The 12,047-nt window shown below is 38.4% G+C and overlaps 1 protein-coding gene across 1 annotated transcript; it reads right to left on the minus strand.

Moving 5' to 3' along the window:
- Positions 1–4,273: 4,273 nt before the first annotated feature.
- On the minus strand, positions 4,274–7,204 carry LOC104248542 (large ribosomal subunit protein uL22z). The gene is made up of 7 exons (XM_009804812.2): positions 7,063–7,204; positions 6,929–6,965; positions 6,742–6,782; positions 5,028–5,258; positions 4,833–4,935; positions 4,689–4,756; positions 4,274–4,499 (listed from the first exon to the last, which is right to left on the minus strand). Exons 1-7 carry the CDS (start codon positions 7,063–7,065, stop codon positions 4,455–4,457), a joined length of 528 nt encoding a protein of 175 aa, XP_009803114.1. The 5' UTR covers positions 7,066–7,204; the 3' UTR covers positions 4,274–4,454.
- Positions 7,205–12,047: the final 4,843 nt, after the last annotated feature.

Below are 12,047 nucleotides of genomic sequence, written 5' to 3' on the forward strand. Positions count from 1 at the left end.
AATTAACCTCGGACCTGCGATCCCAGCCTGGGCTTCCCAAATCCGCTTCTGCGCTTTCTTCTCCGCATTTGCGAGCCCGCACCTGCGGTCTTCCCAGCGCAGGTGCGAAAATACCAGATGCCTGAAACTTCAGCAATGGCCTAAGTCCAATTTTCAACCCGTTGAGCATCTGAAACACACCCGAGGCCCTCGGGAACTCAACCAAACATACCAAACAATCCTAAAATACCATACAAACTTAGTCGAGCCCTCAAATCATATCAAATAATGCTAAAAACACAAATCACCCTCCAATCCAAACTTAATGAACTTGAAACTTTAAATTTCCACAACTGATGCCGAAACCTATCAAACCACGTCCGAATAACCTCAAATTTTGCACATAAGTCATAATCAATATTACTGACCTACTCCAACTTCTAGAATCGGATTCCGACCCCGATATCAAAAATTCCATTACCGGTCCAAAACTTCAAAAATTTGACTTTTGTCATTTCAAGTCTAAATAAGCTACGGACCTCCAAAATACAATCCAAACAAGCCCCTAAGCCCAAAATCACCCAACAAACTCCATTCCGGAGTTGTCTTCATATAGTTCCGACTATGGTCCAAATTCTAAGACTTAAGCCTCCGTTTAGGGACTAAGTGTCCCAAAATACTCCAAAAACTACAACGAAACCTCCCGGCAAGTCACAATAGCAGAAAATAGATATAGAGAAGCAGTTAATAGGGGATCGGGGCTATAACTCTCAGAACGATCGGCTAGGTCTTTACATCCTCCCCCTTTTAAAAGAATGATTCGTCCTCGAATGAGCATAGAGACATATCTAAAGTGGTGAATAGATGAGGATAATGGCTGTGCATATCCTGATCAGTCTCCAAGTCACCTTCTCGACCGGCTGATCCCTTCACTGAATCTTCACTGATGCAATGTTCTTTGACCTCACAATAGCAGAAAATAGATACGGGGAAGCAGTTAATAGGGGATTGGGGCTATAACTCTCAGAACGACCGGCCGGGTCGTTACATCTAAAAGAAAGTAGAGAAACGAAAAAGAAGACAGAATTAAAGATAGATTGAATTCACGAAAAAGTTTATTGAATTCAAGAAGTCTATTCTTGAAGTTGAATCCTAACAACAACAATTAGCTAACGGAGAACTAATCGCCTTTGGTAGAGAATTAACAAGAGATAGATTGTGAAATCCGACCCTTTAGAATAACAAGAACAACAATAAGCCTAAACTTATTACCTTTCTTGAATACCTAGAAGTGATATAAGATTTCGAAAAGAGTTTAATCTTACCGCCTTAAGGTGAGTCTTGAAGATTGAAGGACAAATTCAAGATTAGCCACACACAAGAGTACAAGAAAAAGCTCACAATTTTTATTGATAATAGTCTGTAATAATCTCTGTCTAAAAACAAAGAAGACACCCCTTTATATAGGTAAGGGTTCATGAAATTAAGCCTAAAAATAAGGAAATAAAGTCCTAAACTACTTTGGACAACAAGTCCAACTACCTTAGGAAAAGGCAAAACACTAGGAAACAAAAACTAAGTCAATTTTGGAAAGTAACTCCAACACTCTTAGGAAAAGGAAAATATAACCTTAACTACCTATTAAAGCAATAAATCTAGTACCAAAATATATGGAAATAAATTAAAACCAATCTGGGATAGGACCTTGAAAGTCCCAAACTAATCATGGAAATCTTGAATGAAATTTGCAAGCAACTTGGCACCAACTTGCACTCAACTTCTAGAACGCCTATTGTACCCTTCTTGGACATCAAGTAAGTCCTTTTTATGTTATAAAAATGTGGCTTTATGTATGACTTCTTGGGCTAAAAATTTGGACACTTTTTAGGTCCAACAACAGCCTAATTTGGACCTTCTTCAGAGAATGTCTCTCCACCTCTTCTTGGACATGAATTTGGGCCATAAAATAATTATAACACCTAGACAACTCATATCCTTTATTCTTGAGTTATTCCTTCCAACTAACAACTTCTTTATTCTCTCCTGAAGTCCAATGACCTTATTTTGCAAATTTTTAGCTTGAGATCTTGTTAAAGGCCCTATTTGAGATTCCAAAGCTTCATCTTTGTTCTTGAATAGAATTAAGCTTCCTAGGATACTATCAATCTGCATTTTCCGGACCGTACGAATTCATTTTATTGTCATCAAAATGATGCAAGTCATGACTAAATCCACTGAACCATCTTTCACTATTCTTTCATCTTCTACTTCTAAAATTGGTGGTTGTGTTGATGGTGCAGCTGCGACATTTGAACCTTGATGAGATCTTTCAACAGGAACTTCAGCCCCTTCTTCAAACTCATTTTCAGTCATAAATATCTTCAAACAAGGCCTCGTGCCATCAATTCTAATATCAAGAAGGTACAATTGCAAATCATTGTCATTCTTAATGAAGCACAAAGCTAAGCATATTGTAATACTCAAATTCCTCGGGGAACATATTAGTTTTCCACGTTTAATGATGACATCAACAAATTTATCAAATGTACAATTGCTAGGTATATAGATAGGTACTGTAACCTTTGTATAAGAATTCCAATTCCAACTAGTTGGCTCCTCAACTCATTCACTAGAATATAGACTGCATACTAATATATAATCTTCCATCAGTTTGTTGTGAACCAGTGGTCTATTGTACACTAGTGGTCGAGCAATGTGTAGATTTTTTTTTTCAAAAACCCAAATTAACAATGACGAAGAAAATGAGATGAAAACACTTACCAAATGAAGGAGTTACACAATATACCGCCTAGAAAGAATTATCAATCCAATGTACCGCCAATTTCTTCCTTAAATTCAATAGATCCAAAAATCCCTAATTTTTCGATTTCTTCGCCGTAAATGATAAATCGAAAGACTAAAGCTTTGAGGAAAGGGGAAGAAGGGAGACGACCTATGTGTTTTGAATGCAAGAAAAGCAACTTGCAATGAAGGAATTAGCCGTGGAAAATGCGGATTGGGGCGGCAGATGAGGCGGGAAGGGAATGAGTTTTTTTTTACAACAAAATGTGATAATATTAGAATTATATAGGTTGGGCCAACGTGTAATAAGTAAAACATTAGGGATAAAGACTGAACATCTCCCCTTCACTTTATAATCCTACTTAAACACTAATTAAACATGAAAGTTAATCCTACAATAATTAAAACTTGAAGGTCACTTGGCCAATTTCAGTTTAAAAAGTGGTCACTTCGCCAACTACCCCGAGTAACGTTCATTCCGCTTCATATTTTCCCCGTTTTCTTTCATTTTCGGAAATGTCTCACAGATGCAAAAGGAATCTGGTGTTGCACTTCCTGGTCCTTTCAATTTTTGAAGTTCTTTGATGAATTTTCTAGAAAGATTACGGAGAAAAAATGAACAAGTTTTCTTCTTTTTTTCAATTTTGTGCTGTTCGTAAAAAAGTTTTTCCGATTTTTTTTTTTTTTATAATTAGAGAGGACGGTATTTCTTCCTTTTGCTATCACAGTTAAAAAAAATATTTTTCCTAATACCTCGTCGATTCCGTACAACAACCAATGTAAGTTCCTTAACTTTTTATACTTGTTCTCATGTGAATATGGTTCGGTTAGCAAGACAAACAATTCGATATTAGTTCCTTCTTTTTGCTCAAAAGCTTATTAAATGGAAACCCGAGGAAACAAATCACTTATACCATGACTAATTATATCATTATAAAACTTCATATGACTATGAGATGAAAAAAAAAGTTATCTCAAGGATAGAGAGCCCTGCTTTTTTCTGCCAAGGAGTCTACAGGATCAGAAGTTTTATATATATCAAAAAAAAGATCAACTATATTATACCGTTCGTACCCCTGACCAGAAAATGGAAGTTAAACAGATTCAATCCTTAGCCACCCCCAATACACCCCCCCCCCCCCGGACAACAATCCTAAGGGGAAAGTAAAAGACCCTTTCATTAACCTTGCACCAAAACTGCTGGACCAATTAAACCACAACTAATCTGACCAACAAGAAGTCAATATTTCCACGATAATTCAAACACTTAGGAATATATACAGTTGATGACAAAGAAATTAGCTTCTGTAATCTCTGAAAAGAAATAATTTGAGTACACCGATTAAAGGTAAAATTTTAGGCATATGAGAATAAATAATTTCTCGACATTTAAACTCTGATCTCCCATAGGTTGGCATTCTGTCATTGACCTTAAGGTCAGATAGAATGCACAAAAAGTTGAGGATTTTGCTATCAACCCAATAGAAACCGATAATAAAAGTTTGCCCTCAAGATTAAGTTGTGAAATATTAAGATCACGCAAAAATAGTGCTATAAGTTTCCTCTGAAAACACGGTTCAAATATCACAAAATTCTTCCATGGAACTATGACTATCTCAACATATAAGAAAAAGCTTCCCCACTTTCTGAAACACGCTAATTCAATCATCGGATTAAGAGGATCCCTTCGTCTTTCTAGGAGCCAACTGAGTCTCAGGCTGCATCAAAAGAAAAACTCAGATGACAATATCAAAAGATACATTTACAGATCCAAAGATGGAAACTTATGGTAAGATAATGCAAACTTTGCGCAAGTGTACGACTTGGATAACACATGCAAGTTTTGGGAGTCAACACCAGTGAGCAAAACAGGGAGCGTGATGATTAAATTTGAAACAAAATTTTACCTCCTTCTTGACATATTCTTCCTTTTCAGACAATGTCAACTCAATATGGCATGGATGAGACATGTAGGCTGCAAAAGAAGGCCAAGAGTTTAAGATAACATTCTCCAGCTAAAAGAAGAGCCAGTAAATGAGCAGAGCACTTACGATTGATTCTTCCATGAGCACGGTACGTACGACGCCTCTGCTTCTGCGCTTGGTTCACTTGGATGTGAGATATGAAAAGCAAATCCACATCCAGGCCTTTAACCTAAGACAGTTTCAAATGAGCAATAAAAACTACTTGAAGGAAAGAAAAGAGAAAGGCGTCAATAAGATAAATGATCCAAAACCAGAACATACGTCAGCGTTACTCTCAGCATTCTTGAGTAAATCGAGAATGAACTTTGTGGATTTGACGGGCCAACGTCCTTGTCCACTTGAATGACGATTCTTTGCCTGCGCAGTGCGGCCAACACCACGACAGAAGCGTGTGAAGGGAATGGCTTGTTTGTGGGCAAGAACATCCTCCAAATACCTCTTGGCCTTGTCTAAAGGCATCTTCCTAAGAGCATGTGCTGTCTCTCTTGTATTCTGTTTATAAGTAACGTACAGATATGTGAGAAAGAAAGGCGTACCAACGACATAATGAGGAATTCCAGAGATTTGAAGATAATTATGACTAGTTAACTGATTACGGACAGTGCAAAATGCATTTGTGCTATTCCTTAACTTTTAGGACTAGCACTACGTGAGATACTGATTACTCATCCAAACCATTCAAGGTCACCCCTTGCACATGCATCGAACACCAAGCTACTTGTAGATGAACAATTGGCATTACTAAGCTAGGCCTCCTTTTACCAAGCACCATTAGGGGGAAGAAACCCCCAACAAGGGGCCTAGAAGGGGGTCACAAAATACATGAAAAAAGACTAAACATGCTAAAATTAAGCAGTGAGATTCAACATGATCCTAGTTCACCATATGACCATAATGAATCAAGGCTCTAAACTGAAAGAAGAAAGGATGATGTTATGCCATCAATATCCTCATAGTTTATGGTAATCAGAATACTTGCAGATGATGATCACGATTTGGAGAACAACATATGGAATTGCAAGCAAAATCTAAGGAATCAGAAGGTCATAAGGGCAAGCATTTCTAGCAGCCTTGTAAAGAGCCCAAAAAAGGGCATAAAATGGCATTCATACAGTATTTAGTGGACAAAATCATTATATTTCAATCACATGGTATCTCAATCGTTTTTGGCATACACTAGATGAGAGAAAATTGAGACCTCTATGCTTTACTTCTTCAGCAACTCAGAGGCATAGTTCTTTAGGGTATAACTATTGGATTGACGTACACAAATCAATGTGGTTACAGCTCCATGAGAGACGAGTCTCCTAGTTTAAGTAATCAGCTTAAGAAGCAGAACAAAGATTCAAGAACATTACCCAAGTGTCAGGCATATATGTTTAAATTACATGTGTGATTACGCTATGAAGTTCGATAAATATTGAAACAAAACCCCACCAACTCTCATGACCCAATATGTATATGTGGAAACCAAAAATGTATATGGAAACAGTGGCGGAGCCAGAAATTCACAAAAAGGGATTCAAAAGTTACTAAAGTGTCACAGCTAGGATTTGAACATGTGATCTAAGGGAATTTTTTAACTCCCTTTGCCAATAGACTAGAATCTTTCCTTCTATCAAGGAGTTCAGCAGTTCATATAGGAGTATAACAAAAAAATCATCTTTCGGGATTCAATTGCAACCCCATAAAAAAATCATCTTTCGGGAATCAATTGCAGCCCCATGCTTCCCTTTACATTCCACACTGTGCGGAGAGCAGCGGGCCTCAATGCACACTGTCTTGAACTGTATAAGATATAGAAATTTCTAAAATATATCTTTATTTTAAATCTGAACACATTGTCGTCAAGTAGAGGTTGCACATCGGTTCCATCTCAAGCATCATATGTTAATATTAAAAATACCCTATTATCATATGAAAAGCGTCTAAAAAGTGTAAAAAAACGGGTCGAATAAATTGTAACGAGACAGACCTTGAAATGAACTCTGAGAGACGAGCCCCTGGCTTTGCAAGCTGACACATTAACACAGCCCAGTTTTAAAGTTAGAGAAAAAAAAAACATTTTACTTAACATAAAAAACAACCAAAGACACACTTCTAAAAGTTACAAAAATTGTAAACTGCAACTTGCGCGTATATATATAACGTTGAATACTCACATTTGGTAGGATTATCGGGTTCTTTCGAATACTTCACCTACATTGAGCAAAGAATTACACGTACAAAATGCATTAGGACATAAATTAACAACAAACCGAAGTGGAAAATAGGAAGGAAATTTTTATAGAATTACCATGGCTGCCGGCGATGCTGGTGCTGGTTGAGTTGCCTACTTTGGTGCCAAACTAGAGAAGTGGAGAAGAAGGCAGGCTTTTTTTCTTGTAGGGTTTTGCAAGTTCATTGGGCCTAACTAGTGGGCCTCCGGGGAGTACTTTAGTGGTCACGACTAATTACTCTTTCTTAAAGCAAATTTTTCTATACAAAATATCTGTATATTATTTTTGAGATGGTTATACTGAGCAAGATTTACATTAAATTTTTCTAGTTAAAAATATGTTTGGGTTTGCATATTAATATATTATACTTAGTTAATAGAATTATTTATTTTTAGTTATTAATAGTCACATTGAAGAGGAGGATTAATATAGCTTGTCCAAAAATTCAAATGGGTATAGTCTACGGCACGAGATGTGGACACGTTTAAATTGTGGTACTCAAGATGCTCGAGGAATATGAATGGAGTAAAAATTTTAGTCAATAAGAAACTCCGGAAGCAGGTGGTAGAGCTTAGGAGGATAAACGACAGGATTATGGTGATTAAGCTAGCGCTAGCGCAAGGTACAAGTAATTGGGCAGAGGTGTGTGTCCTTTTATTTTGCATCAACTGATGCATACAAAGGGAGGACGGTAATCATTAGTGAGACAAATTCAGGGGCGGCTTAATATAATTGATGACCTAAAGCCAACCTTAATCAGAGGCCCGATGTTAAAAAAGAAATTTTATTCCTATTTGAAGTCTATCTTTTAGCTTTATGAGATGCAAAATCTAAGCTTTTCGACAGCGAAGGCTTTTCTTTGGTCATCCCTCTATTTTTTTATTTGCTTTCTTGAAGATGGTTTAATCATCCTTGCTAAATCATCTTTTTTTTTTCTATATTTCTCCTTTGCCTCAATAAATCGGGGCCTAAAGCAGTTGCTTTGGCTGCTTGGCCCTTCAGCCGGCATTGGACAAATTCTCTCCTCATTTATTACTATATTACTGGTGTTTGGTCCATACCAGAGAACTTAATATGCTGGTAGATAGTCATGGTGTTATTACTAGACACTATTCCAGAGAAACAAACCTAGTAGTGGATCAAATGGCTGCACTGAGTCACAATATTGAGGAAGTGTACATACACACTAACTTTGATATGTTGCCTCATCAGACTAGAGGTCTACTAAATGCTCACATATGGCAACTTCCTACATCTGAGTCAAGAGGAGAAAACTAAGCCGGCTTGTCTATGAGCCACCTTGAAGTAGCAACTTTATTGCCACATTATTTGTTGTTTTGCTTTCTGAGGAATAGTTAGTTAGATTCTCTAATTTATCTTCCCTCTATCATATCTTATAAAGAAGACTTAGGTATATTCTGTTTCTTCAAATGTACTATCTTCAAAAGTAATAATAAAATCATGATTTGTTTAAGGAAAAAAAAAAGAATCAAAGTTTTTAGATTTGATTAAACCTGAACCGACAGTTTAGCTCCATTGTGAACCTGGAGCAAAGAACAGGCTCGGTTGTGAATCTAGAGCAAGCAATATATATATATATATATATATATATATATATATATATATATATATATATATATATATGGTAGAAATCGGAGAGCTCGATTTTGGAGATTTGGTTACACTCCGAGCTCGAGTTCGAGAAGCTCGAAGTAAAAAATCAAACCATGCCCGGATAAGCGCACCTCGAGAAGAAAATCGAGGACCCATCATGATCTGCCTCGAGGACAATACAATTTCGAGGTCACTCAAGAAAGAGCGAGAATTTCTCAAGGACACGTGGATCAGGGCATAAATTATAGGATAAGCTCCGTACGAAATAGTACAAGTCCGTATTAGGTTGTTACACAGTTGTACCAATAGAATTCTTTGCCATAATTGGAAATGTACTATATTAGGGTTTTCCCTTCCTATATAAAGGGGACCCCAATCATTTGTAAGCAGCATTTCATTCTCTGCAATAGAACATTCTGCTCTGCTTTTCTTGTTTACCATGCTCAACAATTGTTCTTCAGCTTTATTATCTTTACTTCATTGTTCATACTTTATTGACTCTTAGCTCACCTCAAGGTCCTCGAGATAATCGAGCTCGAGGTCCTCATTGCTCTAACTACACTGGTTTTGTTCATCAATTCTTCGTACTTAAACTTAATATTACTTGTATATTTATTGGTATTAGAATAAATCACATATCTTTAAAACCACATATTATCTTTATTGTTACTCACATTTTTTGAGATAAATAGTTTGGTGCCCACCGTGGGGCTAAAGATAATAGTGATTATTTTAATGTTAGTTTTCTAATAACATATGTTATTCTTCACACTTTTTCTTGTCAAAGATTCTTTGATTTCAGGCTAAGATATGTCTAGCACACAAAATGCACCGGCTCATGATAGTGAGGGACTCAGAGAAAATAGCAGTATAGGGGTTGGTGTACCACTCGTAAACCCTGATGGAGTGCCAACTATGGAGCCAGTCGATATCAGTTTGCATAAAGCTCTAAACATGGAAGAGGGCACAGACCCCGCAAGGAATGCACGCAGGGAAGCCCGGCCAGGGGACCAAGGAACGCCAGGAATGGAAGAAGGGGGAGTCAGCTTCCAAGTAATATTCGAGATGCTGCAGGCTCAACATATCGCCATAGCTCAACTCCAAAGTCAAAATAGAACCCCAAGTGCAGCTGAGCATGAAAACAATCGGTGTGTTGAGCCGACGCCAGAAAGGTCTAATGAAAACGGCTTAGGGACTGACCCGGCAATCATGAAAATGCTCGAGGAACTTACTAAAAGGATCGATTCAGGAGAAAAGAAGATAGAAGATAATGATAAGAAGGTGGAAACTTATAACTCCCGGGTCGATCAAATACCAGAAGCTCCTCTAATTTTGAAAGGACTGGACTCGAAGAAGTTCGTGCAAAAACATTCCCCCAGAGTGCGGCTCCGAAGCCCATCCTGAAGAAGTTTCGGATGCCAGATATCCCAAAATACAAGGGGACCACTGATCCCAATGAGCACATCACCACATATGTTTGTGGCATAAAAGGAAATAATTTAAAAGACGATAAGATTGAGTCTGTTTTACTAAAAACATTTGGGGAAACTCTGTCTAAGGGTGATATGATTTGGTACCATAACTTACCCCCGAACTTTATTAATTCGTTTGCCATGCTAGCAGACTCATTTTTAAAGGCACATGCCATAAAAGTCGCAACAAGAAAGTCCGATGTATTCAAAATAAAACAAAGGGAAAATAAGATGCTGAGGGAGTTTGTATCCCGCTTCCAGTCAGAACGAATGGAGTTACCACCAGTCTCTGATGACTGGGTCATACAAGCCTACACAAAGGGGCTAAATGAACGAAGCTCGATAGCTTCGAAGCTTCTGAAGCAGAACTTGATTGAATATCCCGCCGTAACTTGGGCGGATGTGTATAATAGGTACCAATCAAAAATTAGGGTCGAGGATGACCAATTGGGAGCCCCTCAAACTCAATTTATCCGAGTAGGTCATTAGCAAATGAGTCAGGAAACACAAATGGGAAGTCAAGGTCGAATAAGGAAAGGTATCAACCATACGTTGAAGATCGAAGGAATATTTCAAGGCGTAACATACCTCGGAATAATCGAAAAGCAGATCGTGGCCAAAGTTCTTGGGACCAGCGGAGGCACCCAAATTATTAGATTACAACTTCAGCATCAATGCCTCGGGTATCGTCTCAGCCATTGGCAAAATTAGAGTTACTAGATGGCACAAGCCTTTACAGACCGATCCTTCTCAGAGGAACCCCAACTTGATGTGTAAGTATCATGGTGCTCACGGGCATAGGACTGAGGATTGCAGGCAGTTTAAAGAGGAGGTAGCCCGGTTGTTTAACGAGGGGCATCTTCGTGAATTCCTCAGTGGCCGGGCCAAGAACCATTTTCAAGAAAGAGATGCAAACAGGAAGAATGAACCTGAAAACCTCAACATGTCATTCACATGATCATAGGTGGAGTCGACGTCCCATAGGGACCTATGTTTAAACGTACCAAAGTATCCATCACAAAGAAGAAACGGACTCGGGACTACATGCCCGAGGACACCCTCATATTCAGTGAGGAAGACATCGAGGCCTTATCTCAACCTCATAATGATGCCCTGGTAATCTCTATCATTTTAAATAAAATTCAAATTAAATGTGTTTTAGTGGATCCAGGTAATTTAGAAAACATAATCAGATCAAGGGTCGTGGAACAACTCGGCCTGCAAAGTCAGATCGTACCTGTGTCCCGAGTCTTGAATGGCTTCAACATGGCAAGCGAAACAACAAAGGGAGAAACCATCTAGCAGTAAACGTAGCCGAGACCTTTCAAGACACGAAATTCCATGTGATCGAAGGTGCCATAAGATACAACGCACTCATCGGGAGACCGTGGATACACAACCTGAGGGCGGTGTCTTCAACTCTTCACCAAATGATAAAGTTCCCAGTAGAGGAAGGAGTGAAAACAGTCTATGGAGAGCAACGTGTTGCAAAAGAGATGTTTGCTATCGAGGAAGTGGTGCTCAGTACCCGAGCCCTTGACCTCGAGCAACAAAGGTAAGCAAGAGGCTAAATAGCCATAACAGCAGGTAACTGAACTTCTTAAAATAGGGCTTATTCGGGAAGCAAAACACCCCAAGAGGTTAGCCAACATGGTTCTAAAAAGGGAAAACAAACTTAGAATGTGCATAGATTATAAGAACTTGAAAATAACATCCTTTCCCCTTGTCAGGTGTCGATCGTATGATCAATGCCACAGTTGGCCCCGAGAAACTAACTTTTCTCGATGCCTACCCCGGGCACCATCAGATTCAGATGAACCCGGAGGACCAAGAACATGCTTCATTTTTTTAGGGCGTTGTAACCTATAGTTACATCGTAACGCCCTCCGAGCTGAAAAAATGTAGGAAGCTACGCCTGGCTAACAAAATGTTCGAAAAACGAATAGGCAAAACAATGAAAGTCTGTAGTGATGATA

This window comes from Nicotiana sylvestris, chromosome 10 (assembly GCF_000393655.2).
Source record: "Nicotiana sylvestris chromosome 10, ASM39365v2, whole genome shotgun sequence".
NCBI classification, from domain to species: domain Eukaryota; kingdom Viridiplantae; phylum Streptophyta; class Magnoliopsida; order Solanales; family Solanaceae; genus Nicotiana; species Nicotiana sylvestris.

What these genes read in the sequence shown, in the direction of transcription:
- LOC104248542 (XM_009804812.2), bottom strand. An exon ending in CTCTCAGAGTTCATTTCAAG is followed by an intron (nt 5,259 to 6,741) that starts GTCTGTCTCGTT and finishes ACTTATAAACAG; the next exon opens with AATACAAGAGAGACAGCACA. An exon ending in ATGCTGAGAGTAACGCTGAC is followed by an intron (nt 4,936 to 5,027) that starts GTATGTTCTGGT and finishes AAACTGTCTTAG; the next exon opens with GTTAAAGGCCTGGATGTGGA.